At 34.5% G+C, this 19,533-nt stretch overlaps 2 protein-coding genes and 2 non-coding genes across 4 annotated transcripts; 2 read left to right on the top strand and 2 right to left on the bottom strand.

The window, feature by feature from the left end:
• Positions 1–339: 339 nt before the first annotated feature.
• LOC132180131 (U5 spliceosomal RNA) lies at positions 340–455 on the top strand. The gene has a single exon (XR_009440027.2). It is a non-coding gene; the product is annotated as a U5 spliceosomal RNA (small nuclear RNA).
• Positions 456–1,287: 832 nt separating this feature from the next.
• LOC132180132 (U5 spliceosomal RNA) lies at positions 1,288–1,407 on the top strand. The gene has a single exon (XR_009440028.2). It is a non-coding gene; the product is annotated as a U5 spliceosomal RNA (small nuclear RNA).
• Positions 1,408–2,773: 1,366 nt separating this feature from the next.
• On the bottom strand, positions 2,774–5,351 carry LOC132179497 (purple acid phosphatase 5-like). Its single transcript, XM_088515695.1, has 8 exons — positions 5,187–5,351; positions 4,694–4,897; positions 4,360–4,471; positions 3,869–4,095; positions 3,647–3,785; positions 3,335–3,555; positions 3,117–3,235; positions 2,774–2,957 (listed from the first exon to the last, which is right to left on the bottom strand). The coding sequence occupies exons 1-8, from the start codon at positions 5,349–5,351 to the stop codon at positions 2,774–2,776; spliced, it is 1,371 nt and encodes a 456-aa protein (XP_088371821.1).
• Positions 5,352–8,786: 3,435 nt separating this feature from the next.
• LOC132179686 (cyclin-dependent kinase inhibitor 5) lies at positions 8,787–12,437 on the bottom strand. The gene is made up of 3 exons (XM_059592440.2): positions 11,882–12,437; positions 9,402–9,605; positions 8,787–9,317 (listed from the first exon to the last, which is right to left on the bottom strand). The coding sequence occupies exons 1-3, from the start codon at positions 12,325–12,327 to the stop codon at positions 9,248–9,250; spliced, it is 720 nt and encodes a 239-aa protein (XP_059448423.2). The 5' UTR covers positions 12,328–12,437; the 3' UTR covers positions 8,787–9,247.
• Positions 12,438–19,533: the final 7,096 nt, after the last annotated feature.

Here is a 19,533-nt window from a genome sequence, read left to right as displayed (position 1 = left end):
ATATACACGCTGAAATCAGGAGTGTAAACTTTTCGGTGCCTAAAGTTGTGACGAGTAGCATTTTTTTTTTTTTTTTTAATCAAATGCGGGAAAAGGTTACAAGGAAGGATCATTCCCACTCTTGATCCTAATGGAAGAGAAAATGAGAGATCCTATGAGAATGCTTCCGAACACAAGTAGCATTTTAGAATGACTATAATTATGACAAGTGACATAGCTGACAGCCTAACACCGTAAACATTCTAACTCGGTTATTTTGTCCCACATGGGAGAAACGCGAAAGAGTAGCGTAAGATTGTAGATATAAAAACACCCAACCATGTACAAGTCAAATCACGCAGCCATGCAGTGAGCACAAAGCGAACTATTCTTTCGCCTTTTACTAAAGAATACCGTGTGCGCGCCGCAAATAATGGCATACGCCAATTTTTGGAGGGGTCTTTTCTCAAGAGGAAGCCCCTGAAAAATTAATCGTCAAAAGTTTATGAGGAAAGCCTCTAAAATATTCCTCTTTCTCTGACTCACTTCACTTCGTTGATATTTTCTTTAGTAAACTCACCACGGAACTTTCATTCTTTCTCAACTCTGGAGTCTCAAAAACTAACTCGGAAGTTTTATTATGGAGTATTTTGTCTAAGAAAAGAGAAATTATTGTATAAGATGATGTCTGTTTCGTATTATTATACCACGACCCAATTGAGTTGAAGTTATTTTCTTTGTTTTTTTGATATCCGGAATGGTTCTCATCTTGAACGTAAGAGAGAGCAGTTGAAGAGAGTTAATATCCATTGAGATGAAAATGATGGATCCAGAAGAGATTGGAGTTAAAAAGGAAACTGGAAACTGTATAGTTGATATTTAGAAAATGGTGGTAATATCAAAGTGTTATGCTGTACGTTCAACAAGTTCATCATCAAAAACGAGAGATTTGTCTTTCATTGTGAATCTGTACCAAAAAGTAAAAAGACAAAGGGATTCGTCTATACATTGCACAGAGACTTCAAAGTTCAAACAAAACATCATGAACAGAAGCAACGCGTGCTCTATAAACTTCAAAAAGACTAGAAACATTTGTCATACGGAAGGACATGTCGAGCAACACGTTATACAAAGACAAGACAAGAAACATGTGCTCTGCTGCGCCTCTCTCTCTCTCTCTCTCGCTATTAATTGCGCATAGTACGTAGCGCTTGGGACTAGGCGTTGTCCCACACTGCTTGAAATACGAATAGTAGTGGACAGAGCTGCTACTACAAATAAAGAATTTCGGTTGTTCTTTAGCCTACGGAGCCGTGCGGTGAGCACAGAGCGAACTATTCTTTCGCCTTTTACTAAAGAATACCGTGTGCTCGCCGCAAATAGCGGCATACGCCTATTCTTTAAGGGGTTTCTCCTCGTGGGTGAAGCACCTATAAAATGTTCAATTATTATTATTTTTATTATTTTATGGAAAATGTTAGTGGTTAATATATATATATATATTAATATTAATATTTGACCAATTTTTCGTAATTTGACCAATTTTTCTTACAAATTAATTACTAGATTTGTGAATTTATATGAATTTATAGGAAAATATGAGTCATATATGAAAAATTTATTCACCCCTAACATTTATTTTTTATTATTAAGTTACACACACTGTGATTTTACGATCTCAAACACCATTCTAATTGACTAATAATGGGAAGAAATACCAATTATTAGGGGGATGCCGAGGGGTTGCCTCTATATCTCATGGGTCGTAGCAGTGAGGCGGAACTAGAAATTTTTGTTTTGTTTGGGGAGACGGTTCAAGAGCTATAGTGATTTCTTGAACTCCTTAAGCCTCAACCAACCACCTCTTTCTTAGAAAATATATATATATATATATATGAAGAGAAAGTTAGAGGACAACAGTGAGGAGCTGTTAGCTTTTTGCTTCACCCAAAATGGGCTTTTCACTCGGTTACATGATTGTTGTAGGTGTCATAATTACAAGCTCACGTGGTTGGCATTTTGGTTTCACGGACAGAAGTTAGAACCGTGTGGGTGAGAGGTGGTGCACATTTGCTTTGAGAAAACTGGCCGGGGAAAAAAAGCTAAGTAAATTAATCTATTGAATTGTGTGTGTTGTATATGGACAGTAGACAAGTTTTGTTTTCCTATGTGATTGGTTTTTTAGGAGTTTGTAAGACTTTAACAGATGTGTTTCATTTACTGCTAATGTGTTTCTTTTCATCATTGTTGTTACCGGGCCCAACAATAATGAATGATATGGAATTGAAAAGAAAAATCAAAAGAGAGTCAAGATACAGTTTTACGTAGTTCGGCAATATGCCTACGTCCACATAGAGTGCGACTATATTTTACAATTAATGATTCAAGGTTCACTCCGCTCCGACTATTCGGCCAACTACTAGTATTTCAATATTACTCTCTATACCTGAGAGAATATGAGCCACTAGTTCCAACACCCTATTCTAATGTGTACTAGCTTGTAAGTGAAGTTGAAAGGACAAGTTATAATGGCTCTAAAGAGAAACTGATGACAGAGACCCAAGGGAGTAGTCTAGCAGTATATTATAGAGCATTTTTACCTTCTAGAACACCAATTATATAAATATAATTTCTTAATTATTTGTCTCTCAAATGCATTCTCAGAGTTCAAATAAACTAAAAATAAAACCAAAAATCCATACACCAAATTACATCAAATTGACAGCCAAAACAAAAGCGTCTACTACAAGAAGGGGAAAAATGAAATGACTCCTAAACCATATTGGTAGCCTCACTATACTTCTTCTTCTGGATAATAGTACCTATTATGCAACCAAACATCATCAGCAACAACAGCATTGTTATCCTGGTTACGGTGCCAAGCATAGTGAGCATGAGTCCGATTTTTAATCTCGAGAACCGCGTGCCCGAAGCTCGCTTCCCGGAATGCAGAGTAACGTGGTGGTGGCTCAGTAAAACTGCAGAAAACAAACTTATGCAGTAATGAGTAAGAAGACATTGACACTGCCCAATTTTAGTTTAATGGTGATGGAAATTGTTAGAGTACATGTGGGACAAGTCCACATATACTCTAACAGAAATTATCTAAAGATAAAATTTAAGGATGAGGCACCCACCTGTCAGCAATGCCTTCAACATTACCACCATCACCAATAGTAATGTATATTGGTGCAGAAGGGTCCTTCACTGGAGCACTCATCCCATTTGTTATGTTGTAGTTAATGTTTGATATTCTCTCCCGCAATACATTGAAAATGGTTTAGGAAAATTAAAGTTACTGATTTGTCTACAGTTTGAGAAAATGTTGCAGGAGTGAATGAGAACATAAGCTCACTGTTCGTTCATAGGCATGAACATGACCAGCAAACACAACATCCACTTTGTTTTTAACAAACCAGGATTCAAATTGCACTCTCATGGTTTCTCCTTCCATGTAGTGGTAATTGTTACTGTTATACCACGGCGAGTGAACAAGAACAATCAGCCACGGTGTCTCGGCTCGGTTAACCTTAGGCAACTCGCTTTCGAGCCATGCGTATTGAGGAGTGTATTTACCTGTGTATACAACACAGGAAATACCAAATTATCATCAGGATTAATCAGGGATGCTTTGTTTCTAACACGTATTAATAGGAAATTTTCATACCATATGCTGAGTAGGAAGACAAGACAATGATGTATGCAGATGCTCGCTTAATGGAATACCAAAGTGGAGATGTGCTCTGTGATGCCTTGTAGGGTACATGGTACCTATGCAAATATGGCTTGAAAGGAACATCTTCTTCCTGAAAATTACATGAACATATTAGAAGTCAAGGTAATCTAAATGATGAACATAATTAACAAGTGCGGGAGATCGATTTCTCACAAGTTCTGGAGCAAAATCAAGTTCATGATTGCCAGCAGTCCAAGTCCAGGACTGATATGCAGCACACTTCTCAATAAAGCGGCCAAATGTATCCCATCTCACATTGTCATGGTTGGGATGATTATCTGCATAAGAAAGATCACCCACAAACAAAACGCCTTGCCCTTTCGGATTGGACACATAATGCTCCAGTGTCTGATAAGAATCATGTGTTTGTCCCAAATCACCTGTAGAAGCCATATATGATGCATCATCATATACATTGCTTGATTCCAAAAATAAATATAGCACTTCATTAATATTTATAAATCAACTATATATATATACTCTAAATAAGATGTCAAAATATGTTATATGCTTCCAATTACTAAATGGTCAGCTGCTAGAGGAAATGCAAAACATAACCTGCATTTGGAAATTGAATTATTTTATTACTTCCAACTACTAAATCAATACTTTAATTCTATATCCTTCAAACTGTTGGTATTCACCTATAATGCCAAATGTGTATGGAGCATCCGGCCCTACTTTGGGAGGAGTTCGGAAGGAAAATCGACGGGTTACATTGCCAGCCCCAAGCTCATAAAAGTATCGAGTGTCAAACTAGGTTACAAACAAAATACAATCATGTCAATTTGGTTCAAGGATTTGATATATGATTCAATAATTTATAGTAATGGATTTTTTTTTTTTTTTTTTTGAACTTTAAGACCACACATAATTAGACACGTGCAAGGTTGGAACTGAGATTAATTAAAATGTCCATATTACTGATGCATACCAAAATAATGAACTAGGAATTGAAAATCCAATACTTAACCGTACTGCAAGATTTTTAATGGTGGCGTGATGTATGTGGCCAGAAGAATAATTATAGAATCTGTAAGTTTCGACTGAAGAATGAGCCTTGTGCTTTTTATGCTTGGACCCTGCCGCCCAATACACCACATAATCAGGGTGTCGCAGGAGGGGCGTAACCCATGAAATAATCATGGCCCGACCAACAAGATCCCCTTGGGTTATATGAACCTGCAAACATATATATAGCAAATATTAACATTAATCAAGAGCATAGCATAATATATATATATATATATATATATATATATATATATATATATATGCATGAAATATGCCCAACGACAACATGTTAGCAACAAAATTATATTTGTGTAATAACAATATGATGTAAATATCCAATCATATTGTGCCAACGATATGGTATAAATGTATATTAATGTATATTAACGAAAAAGAAAACTGTAATGTATGTATATTGAGATTATTAACAAAAGATGTTTATGGGAAGAGATTCAACCTGCTCGGGTGCATTATATCCGGGTGGCGGAGGAAAAGCTGATAACGGCATGTCTTCAAATGCATAAAGTTTTCTGACAAAACTACTCGTAATGCCTCCATTGCAGACTTCAACAATGTTCAGCAAAACAAACAAGACTGGTAACAACAATATTATTGCATTCATGGCGGAATCCAACATTGTAGGTAGAAAGGGAGTATGCAGACTTTTTGAAGGCTTTTTGAAGTTGGTTAACATGGTTAGGATCGATATCTTTATCTAGATATCCAAATCTAAACTTCAAAAAAGTCGGTTATTATTTTAAACTTACAGTTTAGATTTTTATATTAACTTAGTTAAGATTTTCTAACCCTAAACAAACTATAATTTGAAATTATTTTGTTTTCCACTCCACTTCTTTTTCACATCTTCGAGTTTTTGGTTGTTTTGCCCGGTAATGTTTCCTCTTCCATACCACACTTGTTATCCAGAAAATACTGATAATACATCATCATCTTCAAATTCTCCATCTTCTGTTTACCCTCTTGTGTTCATATTCAAAAGAAAAAATTGGTTTCCTCAAATATCTAACAATTTTTCTGCTTTCAGATATTATACACATCTAATCTTAATAAAACATCAACTTGAGTCCCTTTAATATCAAACATTTTGTACGAAGGTCATATAACAATTATGACCAACACATCATGCAAATTATATGAAGGGAAGAAATTAGAAAAAGGTAAAGTGAGAATGAAGGAATTATCAAATTTATACCCAATATTATAGGAACTTATATGAGCCAGCTGAAGCCTGTTTGAGATTGCGTTTGAAGAGCCTGAAAGTAATTTTAACACTCAAGAAGTTCGTTTAAAGAAAAAAGTACTGTTGATAAAAAAAAAAAAAATTAAAAGCACTTTTAAAAGTCCAAAAAGCCTAAAAATGGTCGAAAAAAAAAGTACTCATTTGATAAAAAAATTAAAAACGCTTTTAAGGGTCTAAAAAGTCTAAAAATGACCAAAACGCACTTTTTACAAAAGCTTAAAATGAAACTTTTGCCCAAAAACTCTTTTTGACTTAAAAGCTTTATTTCTCAAACGCAATCCAAGAAAACTCTAACTCATTTAATAAACAAGCGTTCAAAATTTATTAATCAACTTCAAACTGTTCCAAAGAGTTTCATCATAATTTTATTTTATTTTTTTATCACAGGCTGCTTCAGAGGCTCGTATGTGGTCCTCTTGAGGTATTATTTCTCTGGCTAAATCAGAAATCATCAGTTGCAGCCTTCCCCAAAGAATGTGAATGATGAATATGCCTGCAGTAAAAAAAAAAAAAAAAAAAAATCTGAATTATTTATATGATAAATATAATAACCAATACATGATCTTTTTGTCATAATAAATATTTCACGAGACACATGAAAATGTTATCAAAACGAACATCAATATGCTCATCAAGTGAACATTGCAATTTCATTGCAGAATTATGAGTCAATTAATATAAAAAATGATTACTGCAACTACTAAACAACATATAATGCTCTGATGTTTTACAAAATTACCAAAATGGAGAAAATAGTAAATATTAGAGGAAAGCAATAATTTCCCTTAAATATAAAATTATGGCATGAAAAAATTTATCCAACTAATTTGCCAAAAATCTTATATGACTTCCTCAATACCTTGTTCAAGAAGTTAACTTCATGTCTCAGTTTACCTCAGCAACTTTCGTGATCTTGCAAATAATTTTAATTAGCATATTAGTTCTTTGAGAAGCACTATTCTTCACACTCATTTATTTTACACGGACTGACGTAACATATTTTAAGTGATTTTTATTTTTTCTAAATAAATAACATGAAAAGCCACTTAAAACACCAAACATTAACCAATATTAAATGAGTGTAAAGAGTAAAGTTACTCTAGTTCTTTTACTTCCATTCAAAGAGTAGATATTGACGTTCCACTCATCGTCGGTGTAGGTGAGTAGCTGCCCCTATCTTATCCCCAGTAAGTGCTATCTTTACACCTTGGCAAAGGGCTGAAACATACTCGAAGCATTGGAAAATGTCACCTCCCATCTAAAGGTACGCAATACAAAGTGTCAAATTATCATCAGTACACTCAAATTCTCCCAAAATAATTAACAAAAAAAAGAAATGGAAAAGATAAGGCACTACCAAATACTTAAGACCATATATATATTTTCCTTGTCATACTTTTTTTTGTTTGTTTATGTTTCAATAGATATAGAAAAAGCAGCATATAATTGTCATTATCAAGATTGAAGGAAAAATGTTATAGGACCACCCCACCTGAAAGGCACACGTAATATGTGCAACATGTTACTGAAAAATATACTGTTGTTTCTGCCAGCCCTTAACGAAAGCTTCCTTGAGATGCTTAAAAAGGCAGCCTCAAGAGACAGTGACCGTTGTTTTTAGGAGTACTGCTACAGATGATGACACAAGTATTTTTATTTTTACATGAGAAAAGAAAAAGATTATTTTACCTTGATTAATTGGGTGAATATTAGAAGCTCCCATTTACCCAGATCATGTGAAGGCATGGTTTTTTTTTACAAGCAACAGTCAAAACAATATATTACTGCACGTGGGAAGTGGGAGACAATTTCTTTGTTGGAGTCCACCATTGGTGAGCAAACAATGAAAGCCCGTTTGAAAATGAGATAGAAGATTTGAAAAACGAAGAAAAAGCTTTCATTGGAAATTGAAGATTCCCTCAGTTTCATCCAATCCCATTTAATCAACACCCACCACCACTACAACCACCATCGTTTTCCCATCACAACACAACACAAAAGACATTCGATCGTTGCTAACTAGATTGCCTCAACATTACCCAAAAACAGAATCAACTACCATTAATTCAAGGATAATAACAGTTCCCACCACATATTTCACCTCAAATTTCCCCTTTTATCCAATAATATTATTTAGTAAATCGTTACACGACTCCCATACAGTGTTCAAACTGAAAACCCTCGTTTTCCATGCATCTTCAACTTTTTCTTTTCCATCCGTAATCCAAGGCTCAACTTAAGAGGTAAAGGTAAGGATATAGTCATAATGGATGAATTTCCTGGCGCTGATGTTTTCTTGTCCTTGAAAAAATTCTCTAGAGAAACCCAAAATTGAGTAGGAAAACTTTCCTAGTTTGATCTCATTTCTTCACAATCGCACCCTTATTACCAGCTATGACCCCATCCAACATTTCAACCTTCACAAACTTGCAAGCATGCATACAGAGGAAAGTTGCAGAAAAATTAAGCGGGTGCAGTACGGACAATGATAAAGAGAAAGAGAGAGAGAGAGAGAGTAGATTCTTCGAATACGTCACCACCAATAATGCTTATCCCACTACCAGCGGCATCACCACCCACCAGGCCACCAACCATTCTCACGAGATGTTAACAACTTTACCAATGTAGCTTCAGTGAACAGTGGGGGAAAAGCATGACAAAAAGCTGATGAAATATGTGCGTTGCCTCACGTGTAGACAAAAAGGCGAAAGATTAACCGTGCAACAGCATATATAGTAGATGATAAGAATGCGGGGTGGGGGAAAAAAGAAGAAGCAAACAGACAAAACATGGAAGAGAGGGGAAACGGGTCATGTTTATTCCACAGTTTTTTCAAAGTTCCATCAGTACAAGTATTGACAAAGAAAGGGAGGAAAATACAGTACCCAAAAAAAAGAAAAAGAAAACCTAAGTAAATTTCTGTACCACATAGTTGGATGAGCCCTAACCCTACACCTACAAGTACAACCCTTCTTTCCCTCCCCCTCTTTCAGATGATCTGTTAGACAAAGGACTTTGATATGTATTTGTTGTGTAACTCACACGTCATAACCTCTGTTATGTTACAGACCATTAGTCTACACACGTCACTGACACTCCTACTTCTTTCTTTACAAGTGAATTAGGTGATGATGGAAAATGGAAATAAAACCATCACCATTCCAACTAAAACTAACTCCTGCTACTTCAAAATTCCTAAGCTCAAGATCAACCCAGAATGTGCAGGAAAATAAGCCCTGATGGAACAGTAATATCTTCTAAGGCTCCAATTTCTCCCATTCATAACGCCCTGGGAGGGGCTTGTCATTCACAGGATCAAAGTTGTACCTGCAGATAAACCCGAATCAGATTGGAATTTTACAAGCAACAGCAATTTAGAATTGTTCAAAACCAACATCATATGTCACATACTTCTCAATGAATTGTCTTTGCTGCTCTTCTTCAGCAGCAGCAAAAAACTCATCCATTTCCTGTGCTGTTGGGATATGCCTCCGCGTTGTGTTCTGCGTTCTCCGGTTAGTCTCAGTTGTGCCGGTAGGCTTGGTAGTAGAACCGGGGGTTCTTATGCTGTCTGGATCCCTAATCAAACTGCAAGGTGTGGATTCACGAGTGCTCCTGTCACAACAGAGATGAATTTCTATTAGATACATAATAAGGCTACCACCAACATACACCTCGCAAAATTAGGATGACAGAACAATATAATAAGCTATGCAAGTTTTGTATCACAAATTTTGGCACCAATAGCTGAGCTTGACAATATTACGTTTACGCGGAAACAATCAACATGAACAGAATATACCGTGAAGAACAGGATATGCAGATTAGCTATTATTGTTTTTTTTTTTGTACCGCTAAAGACCTGCTTCTGTAATTTTTTTTATCTTCCACTCACTGCATCATTTATGAAAGATATAGCCCACATGCTTTTCCCCAACTGTAACAAGACCCCACCAATCATATAGCAACAGAAAACACTGAAGCAAAAATTAAGACCAGAGACCTTTTTCTTTTTCCATCATGATATGCTGCAATCACCCAAACTCCAGCAAAAAGGCTCTGAAACTTTGCGAAGCTAAATTCTTTCCGTTTAATTTATTTTTTTGAGCTTTTATTCCACGATAATTATAAATAGGTGTTTCCCCTGGAATTTCAAAAAGATAAAAGTTTTTTATTTCCAAAGGGGTATGACTTGTTTTTCTTCAAAGGAGAATCAACAAAATAAATTCTTCTTTGCTAAGCAGTTCCAGACAGAATTACAATTCGAATTCACACATGGGAAGCAGAAAAAGACCACATATATTCAAAAAAAATATATATATATATATATATTTTTCCCTCCCCTTCCAGCAAATTTAACTTCAAAGAAGACAACTGTACACAATAATAGCGGTGTTATATTAGTGCAGAGGCATCTACTGAGGGAAAAACAACAAGAAGCTTTTGTTTCTTCCACTTAAATAATGACATGGGATCAATCTCTTGTGAATATCAAAATAAGGAAACAAAGTATAAGACATAATTCATTTTGAAGCCCATGTGTCAGAACCATCCAACTTCTAGAAACAAGCAAAAACACCAATGAAAAGCACAATACAGCCTATAAAAAAATCAAATAAGAACAGACAAACAGCCGCAGTGATTCTTCTCCACGGACCCGAATAAAGGTAAAGAAATGGGTTTCTTGAGTACGTTTTTCAAGTCCAATAACCCTAAAGCAAATGTGATCTTACGAGTGAAAAGTAATAGGAAAGAAATAAACAGCAAAGCCGTTCATTACTTCACCCAGAAAGAAAACATGAAACAGGAAGAAAGAAAGAAAAAAAAATTTCAAATAGGTGAAAAAGAGGCCATAAAAGGACTAATACTTAATAAAGAAACTTCAAAACAAGCACAAAAATTCGACCATAATTAATCAAGGAAATTAAAAACCCAAAGACCAAAATCAACGAGACAATAAATATCAAGAAATTCTACACTCGAAGCTTCTTGATATCAAGAAATTACACACCAAAGAATCTTAGTACCTCAACGAAGCCAAGTAGTACATCTAGCCTGGATTAACAAAATAGTTCACGTTTTCTTGGTTCTCTAGCAGTCTCAATTTCTTTCCTTTCAAACAACCATGGAGCATGAAAGAAAACAAAAAGAAACTGCGGTGACAGAGAAATATTTACATATCAATTTCTTCTCTTTTCCTTTATTTTCTTTCTAATCAAACAAACAGAACATGAAAGAAAACGCTGCCAAAACAAAGATTGAACCATCGAAACCGATTTTGGATACACCCAGAAATTTCCTATGTTTGGAGGCTAAGATACCTAGGGAATCAAAGTAACACGAAAATTCAAATTTTGCATCTTCTATTACTCTGATTTTCCCCCCAAAATGAAAATCATGGACAATGGCTGCAGCCAAGTCAACAGCAATTCCCTCCTCTTCAAACCAAAACTTCAAGTCCCAATAACTTCTAATCCTCCATTTTCCAAGCAACCAAACTTGGGGTTTTGACAATTTGCATGTTTTGAAAAAATATATATAAAGTAAAATAAAAAAAAAATTTGTATTTCTATTGCTCTGTTCTCACCAAAGTGAAATCTCAACACAGCAAATTAAAATTTTCCTTTCTCCCAACAAATAAGAAAATGAGCGAAACCCAGAAAACCCTTCCCCACTAGAGACCTAAAAAGTAAAAAAGAAGAAAAGAAAACCCCCTTGATACTAAATCCCAATTTCTTCCATTTTCCCTCGTTTTCTCTCAGCAACCAATGACTAAAAACGAAAAATCCCCAAAATAAGAGGTCCCAAATGAAAATTAAATGAAACCCCCCAAAAAACGGAAAAAGACCAACAAAAGAAAAGAAGAAGAAAAAAAAAAAAAAAAAACCCACCTCTCTCTACCTTCAAACTCCAAAACATTCTCTCCAAACGAAGCTTCCTCAACCCCTAAATCACCATTGTTGTTGTTGCCACTCTTTTCGTTCTTCTCTTGAGGGTCCTCCTCTTTCTCAACCTCCTCGGCCTCCTGGTCGACGCCCTTGGGCACATGGGAGCCCACTCTCAGGCTCGACCCCGCCCTAGGGTTGGAAGCAGCCTGCTTGTGGCGCTTGGTCCCGGAGTCCTGAGTCGAAAGAGCGACCGGGGGCTTCTCTAGCCGGCGGCTCCGGAGCTGCAGGTAGGAGCCGGAGGCAGCGGGCGGAGACGGAGAAGGAGGAGGGGCCGGCGACTTCTGGAGTGCTAGGGTTCGCGCGCGCGTGCGTACCCCTAGGGACGACTGGGACACCTCCATGACGGCTAGCTCGCCTGTCGTTTTGGCCTTGCGAATGTACTTCCCCATCTCTCTCTGCGTTTGTGCGCTTCGAACCCCCAATGCTTGCGAGCTAAGGCTCAATAATAAGCTCCAGCTTTCATAGAGAAAGAAAGAAAGAGTGAAAGTAAAGGGGGGAGGGGGGTATTTGTAGTGCCTGCCTGCCTCAACAAGGCAAACAATTAAGGTAGGGTTGGGGTGGGGAAGTCTGGGCCACTGTGTACTTCCAATTTCTCATGCTATTTTTCTTTTTATTATTATTATTTTCTTCTGTTTGTTTCTTTGACAATTGACACCACTTTCTTCTCTGGCATTTCTATTTATCGTTGTCGTCACGATATTTTCATTTTTTATTTTTATTTTTTTTCAAACTCTTTATTTATTTTTATCATATTCAGCAATTAAAAGTAAAAAAGAATTCCTCTCCTACAACTTAATCTAGATTCTTTGCTTTTCCTAATCAAGATTCGTTTTTAATTGTCCAAGCGAGGACAACACGTGGCAATTCCGCCGGATTAGGACCCCTGTTAATTATTTTGTTTTTTTTTTTTTTCTTTTCTTAAAGTAATGCTAAAAGAAAAACTAGAGTGTTTGTTATAAATTTATTAGTGATTTTAAAAATTACATCACATTTGAGAGGATAACAGTTATCTTAGCGATTACTATTTCTCTTAAATAGTTAGAATTTCACATAAATTCTAGTAGTTAGACCGAGGAGGTTACGGGGTTTGTCTTCACTAAATTGGTAGGTTCCCATCTTAAGTTGTCTAGCTAATAACATGGAATCTTCATCAATAATAACACCCCTTAAATTAGGTTTTAAACACTCAACGATAATTTACTTATTATTATTATCATTGTATTTGTGTTTTGAGTAATGCTAGATTTACAATTTTTTATATTGCTCTATTGCAAATTGCTTACAATTAAGTTATTGGAATCATATTTTTTAATGCCCTTCAATCAATCGTGTGCTAATATTGTTATCAAATTATAGTATAAAAGAGTTATAAAGAAGTTGTAAGTCTAAGATTTTTCTTGTTTTTTTTTTACCTGTGGTTTGAAAAGATTGTGGAAGCAATTAGTTTATTAAGGGCTATTCAATACTTTAGAGTTGTTTTTTGTTTTTTGACATGTCCACATAAGGGGAGAAAAATGGAGATAATTATTTGAATTAGTTGCATTTGCTTTATAAGTCGTGATTCTCAGCTAATTAAGCTACTCCTTGAAATATCTAATACTTTAGAATTTGGATAATTTTAAAGTAAGGCATATTTAATGGTTTATTGTTTGGGTGGGACACATAACCAAAAACTTCCATTACTTCACTACCCCTGCCAACAAGGAATATTGTAGTCATAATTTAACGTTTTTGTGGCTAATCGTATAAATGATCTTATGTGATAAATATATTAGAATGTCATTAAAAAAAAAAAAAAAAAAGAGTAGAGAAATGCTATTTTTCCTTCTCTTATCCATCTTCCATATTTATATTTTTTCAAATTTACCGTGTATCAGTTTGTATAATAGATTCAACAATGAATTTAAAAAAGAGTTAAGACAAGAAATGGACACGAGTCGAAGGAATGGCAAGTTTCAAAAAACTAAGAATAATGTTACTCTTCACACTCATTTTATATTTTAAGTTTCTTTGCTAATTATTTTTTAAGAGGCTATTGACATGAAAAAACTATTTAGAATACGTCACGTCAATCGATATGAAAAGTAGCATTACTCAAAATTTGAATAATGTAACATAATTTATACCGTTAAATACAGCAACATTAAATTCTAATCATAATTCTTATCTTACCAACAATTGTTAGCTTAGGGTTTGAGTTTAATTGAATGTATGAAGATATAAAAATCATTTGGGATTCGAAATCAGTGGAAGAGGTTGCCGGAGCATATGCCATTTGTTAATTAGGTTTAGAAATTAATGACAATTAGTACTTAGCGCAGCAATTGCTTCAAAGAAAATTTGAGATGTACCCCAACCGACCGTTATTGCAAAGCATGTACTTCCTTTTTATAACATGGTGAAAAGACCATATTGCCCACAAGTATAATATGGTGAAAATACCTCCACAAGTACATGGCTGATGGCTCTACTAAAAAGTATAAATCATCTTAATGAGCTTAATTACACGAAATTCAAATTTTTAATACTAAGGTTTCTCATACCCTTAATATTTAACTTGGAACTTCTTATGATTTTTAGGCTATATATATATATATTCACTCGGCTCATGTAACGATTAGGACATTTGGACATGCAATTTGGGTTGGCGGGTCAAATTCAGGGTGACCCGCCAACCCATTAAAAGTCAATCCAAATACAATTTGCTTTTATTAAATGAACCAAATTCTTCAAACATGAGAGGACCTGTTAAATATTAGAGCCATCAATTCTAAATGAAATTCGCATATTTGAAGGACTGAATACGACCTGTTAAATTTATTGTGATGAAAAACCTAACAAACCCTTATTATATATCTATCATTCACAAATCTAATAAAGTTTGATAAATTACATACCAAAATCATTGTTTTTAAATTAAATTTTTTTCACGTATTTGATCTACTCAAACAAGACCTATTACGGAGTAAAATTCGACAAATGGTTTCAATATTATCATTAAAAAGAAAACCTTAAAAAAAATTATAAAAACTAAAAATTAAAGAGATTTACTTACCCCATTGTGATTGATAAATTGTACAAGTACGTAATACCACGAAAACAAGACAAAACGGAAATAACCTTTATCTGGCGATATGAATAGATAAGCCCGAGATATTACGAGTTGATTAAGACGGCAAAGTCATTGGATACCTTCTTTCAGTGGCCAGGTGGAAAGTGCATTTCAATTTCTTTCCCATTTTCAATTTTTTATTGGTTAAGATAAGGCTTCTTCTTCCCTACTGCCGTTCTCTGGGAACCCATCCCACGCGCCTCATACATTTGGCACAAATAATGTAAATACTTGCCGTTGTTTAAGTGACTTTATAAAAACAGGGTGTAACCGACTAAAAAACGTTAGGTTAGTTGGTGCGATATGAATGTGATAAATGGGTGTGAAATATATCATTATTCTTTAACAAATATATGATAAAATGGATCGAACTTTTAATGGATTCTTACATCTGTAATTAGTTATTTGAATTACGTGACAAAGAGGTTAACTGCGAGGCTCATTTATTCTGAATAGCTTGGAGTGTAGGGCTTACGTGTTTGAAGCAAGTTGGCCTCGTGCCTATCCTCTCTCTCTCTGAGACTGCTCAAAGCGTGTACAATTCGAATAACTAATTATAAGAGATATTTGATCCACGTTTAAGAGAAGTATAACCCTCTCTATTTTAAAGTTAGTATAGTTAATTATGTACATGATATCAATGCTGACATATTTTTTAAAAAGTAAATAATACAACATTATGTACACAGTTAAACGCACTAAGAAAAAGATTTGCCAAACCGTGCCGGCTTCTTGAATTCGTGCCACCTTGCATGTTTAGTTTAATGAAAGCACGTAGAAATTGTTTTGGCCAATGATTTTATCCAAATATTAGTTCTCAAATGATGTATCACAATTTTATGAATTTATAATATATTTTTTAAAATAATAAGTCTCATGGAACGGTAATTAAAAGTAATTTTTTAAAAAGTATAGCATTCTTAGTGGTAAAAGGGTCTTTTGCCCAATGTTTCGAGAGTGTAATGTAATTTCCTTGAAAAGGAGCGTGGGGTTTCCCTTCTCACTCTGTGAGTTGAATGATGAATGGACCCTGGCAGCAGACTAGCAGCCCATGAACTTGGAAAGTCATTGAATTTGGACGGTTGAGATCTCCTTCGAAGAACCCCCGTCGCCGTCGCCGTCGCCGTCAGCATCTGATCAAAGTCATGGTCGCCACTCTTAAATCGGGTAAAACCTTTTCACTCTTGGAGTCTTGAGCGTGAAAACAAAGGTAGAGACTTTGAAACTAATTTCTACCCTTTTTTTAATTTATTTCTTTAATTTACTTTACAAAAGGCATTTTTATCTTCTTTATCTTTTTCTTTTGCGTAAAAGAGAAATCACAAAATTTGTCTCTTTATCCCAAACAGACTACTTTCATGTTATTTAAAGAAATATTTATCCTCTACTAAAAGGACTACCTTTTATCTTATAGACTGGAGTCTCTGCTTTGTTAGATTCAAAAGACTAAAGACAGCACTACAAAACATAAGTTTATTGCATATATATATATATATATATATATATTCTACTTAAAGGGAAGTGCTCGTTGGTTTTTTTTTTTTTTTTTTTTTTGGTGTCTTTCTAATCTTATGTGGATATTATTTTATAAAAAAAATTAACACTTATTTTTCTCATTTGATTTTTAAAAAATAATATACATTTAGAACTAAGAAGATACCAGGATAACACTGCCTCTAAATTTAAGAAGTTTTAATTAATGCCTAAATTCACTTGGCTTTTGGCTCACTAAGGAGTTATTACCGCTGAAAATGATAGGATTTGATCTCAAAAGTCAAAATCCAAAAAGTATGTGGATTGTTTTAATCAAAAATTTATAATTTTCTACTAACACCTCTTTAAATTTTGGTGAGGTAATTATCCTTGAATTACTTTTATTTCAATTTATTCAATCTAATGTTTTCAATGGGTAGTTCAATTGGCTGGAAACTACGAAATTGAATTCTCATCTCCTTTTTTCTCCCGTTGTGTAGACATGTAAAAAAAAAAAATTATATTGATATTGTGAGCTAAAACTTTAATATAGTATGTTAGAACACCACTCTGCTTAAACTTAGGAGTTAACCACTACCACCACTTATGACTATATATATATTATACTTTTCAACATAATGTTGGTTTTGAGAGAGAAAAAAAAAAATGGCTTTCTTACTTCTCTTAGAATCTATTGTTTCTAAAATGAGATTATATTACTTAGTAATCTGCTATACGATTGCCTTACTATTTAGATGACATGACAATAAAAATTAGTTTTTAATTTTTTTAACAAATGCTGATTTTTACTGTCATATTAACAAATTATGTGACAGTAGTATAATAATTTATTAAATATTGTTATTCATTTAAAATTAATATGCACCTTGTGCCATATAGAATAAATTTGTTTTGTTTTTTTTTTTTTAAAAAAAATAATAATAATTTTAATCGTTAAAGCGTTGGCTTGAGCTCATGAGTTATTATTTTATATATTTTAGCTTTGAGCTCATGAGTTATTAAAATCACATCATATTCGAAATAACACACCAAAAAAAAAAAAAAAAAAAAAAGGCTCTAATCCTCCTTCTAACATTATCACCAACATTATTCACCGAACACAACCTCTGATCGAGACGATAAGATTGGCAGTTTGCACTTGTCTGAGCAACTCATGGAGAAGGCAGAGAGATAGCTTCATCCCATGCATTTGGATCGACTCACAGAAGTCAAATCTGTCGTTTGATGCCTTCAACTTATACTCCTAAGGTAGTTTTCATTGCATATTTCACACTAAAAAATATTAATTTACAAAATAATATTTCCCTTCAGTGTTAAGAGTTTATATTTTAATCCAAATACTGCCAAAAAAATCGTTATATTTTCTCTTTTATAGTTAGTTTTCTTCTTAGATGAGTAGCAGGATCAGTATCTTTTTTATTTTTAGTGAAATGGGTAGGATTTAGTGAGTAATGTTTGAAGAATGATTATTATTATTATTATTATTTTTCTAATGTAATGTAACTTTTAAAATTTCTATTGAATTTGAAATAATTATTATCGAATTTTGATGTATTGATGATTCTTGTGTTCTTTTATTACTCATATTTGTTTCATTCTCCCGATTAAATATATTGTCACATATAGAAATTTTTTACAAAGGAAGAAAAAGTTTAAGGCTATGTTTGTTTTGACGTAAAATGATTTTTGTAGGAAAATATTTTCAATTTTCCTGAAAAATGATTTTCTGGAAAACATTTTACGGTGTTTGGTGCATATGGAAAATCACAATTTTTTTTTAAATTTTTTTTTTTATATATGTATTTTTATTAAATCATATTAAACTCTAAATTACGAAAATGCTTGATTAAGTCTTAGAGGTCTCCTAACTGAGTCCCGCAGGGACCCCACAGCGACTTGCCCAGGACTCACCCAAACCCCATCTAGACCCTATCGACACCTCGCCAGGACTCGCCTAGGACCTGACAGGGACATTTTTGTAATTTAGAGTTCAATATAATTTTCAGGGTCCCAACGAGGGTAGGTACTGAGGGCTTCCCAACAAGGTCATAGGCAGGTCTGGTCGAGTCTTGAGCAGGTCTTGGTCAACTCTCAGGAGGGTCTTGGGCAGGTCCGGTCGAGTCTTGGGTGGGCCCCAGGCAAGTCTCGGGTGGGTCATAGGCATGTCCGGTCGGGTCCTGAGTAGGTCCCGGTCAACTCTCGATGGGGTCGCAAGTAGGTCCCAGGCAGGTTCGGTTAGGTCTCAGGCGAGTCCTGATGGGGTCTCGGGTGGGTCTCGGTCAAGTCTTGGTAGAGTCTTGAGAGGGTCAGTCGATTTAAAAATGAGATGTCAAACTCGAAAAATGGTTTATGATTTTTAAAAATGGAAACCATTTTTCAAAAATTAAAGAAAATTTTTTGGTCAAAGAAAAAAAAAATTTCGTTGACTATTACCGAAACAAACGGAACATTAATGTTGTTCTACCATTTAACTTTTATTGATGAATTGGCAAATGGAAACTGAAAAGTGGAACTTGTGCTTTCTCTTTGTTTTTTGTTTTTTTGGCAACCGACAAGTGGCTTTTGGCGGGTGAAAACTCAAGGGGACATTGAGGAGGGGTTGTCTGGTGGAAGAAAGCATCACTGCTCCATCATCTCAACCAATTTGAGTCCATCCCCACTAGATTTTATTACAATGAATTTGTTACCTTGTTAGTACTGCTTCCCAACTTTTCCCAAGAAAAGCCTTTTAATTGCTGTGCCTTCAATTTTACGGTTACAGTACATTTCTTTCTTCATTTTTATTAACTGCCATGTTTCACCATTCAGATATCCAAGGACGACATATTAAAGAAGGCTCTGTTTCTTTCACGTCTTTTATCATTTTTTTTTTCTATTTCTAAACTCATAAACATATTCATTATTTTAATTTATATATTATAAAAACATACTTAGGCATATTTGAAATTGCGTTTGAGATGCTTAAAAGTATTTTTAACACTAAAAAAAT

Source organism: Corylus avellana, chromosome 4 (assembly GCF_965113065.1).
Source record: "Corylus avellana chromosome 4, dhCorAvel1.hap1.2, whole genome shotgun sequence".
NCBI classification, from domain to species: Eukaryota; Viridiplantae; Streptophyta; class Magnoliopsida; order Fagales; family Betulaceae; genus Corylus; species Corylus avellana.
The sequence above is the reverse complement of the archived record's forward strand: the minus strand, read 5'-3'. Positions and strand labels throughout refer to the sequence as shown.

Bases quoted from the DNA above. Each gene is read 5' to 3' on its own strand.
- LOC132179497 (XM_088515695.1), bottom strand. From the start codon at position 5,351: ATGAATGCAATAATATTGTTGTTACCAGTCTTGTTTGTTTTGCTGAAC. The intron at 4,472-4,693 runs GTACGGTTAAGT...TTTGTAACCTAG, and splicing joins CCACCATTAAAAATCTTGCA to TTTGACACTCGATACTTTTA. The intron at 2,958-3,116 runs GTGGGTGCCTCA...TGTTTTCTGCAG, and splicing joins GTTGAAGGCATTGCTGACAG to TTTTACTGAGCCACCACCAC.
- LOC132179686 (XM_059592440.2), bottom strand. From the start codon at position 12,327: ATGGGGAAGTACATTCGCAAGGCCAAAACGACAGGCGAGCTAGCCGTC. The intron at 9,606-11,881 runs GTGGGTTTTTTT...CTGTTGTGACAG, and splicing joins GAGTTTGAAGGTAGAGAGAG to GAGCACTCGTGAATCCACAC. The intron at 9,318-9,401 runs GTATGTGACATA...GTTTATCTGCAG, and splicing joins CAAAGACAATTCATTGAGAA to GTACAACTTTGATCCTGTGA.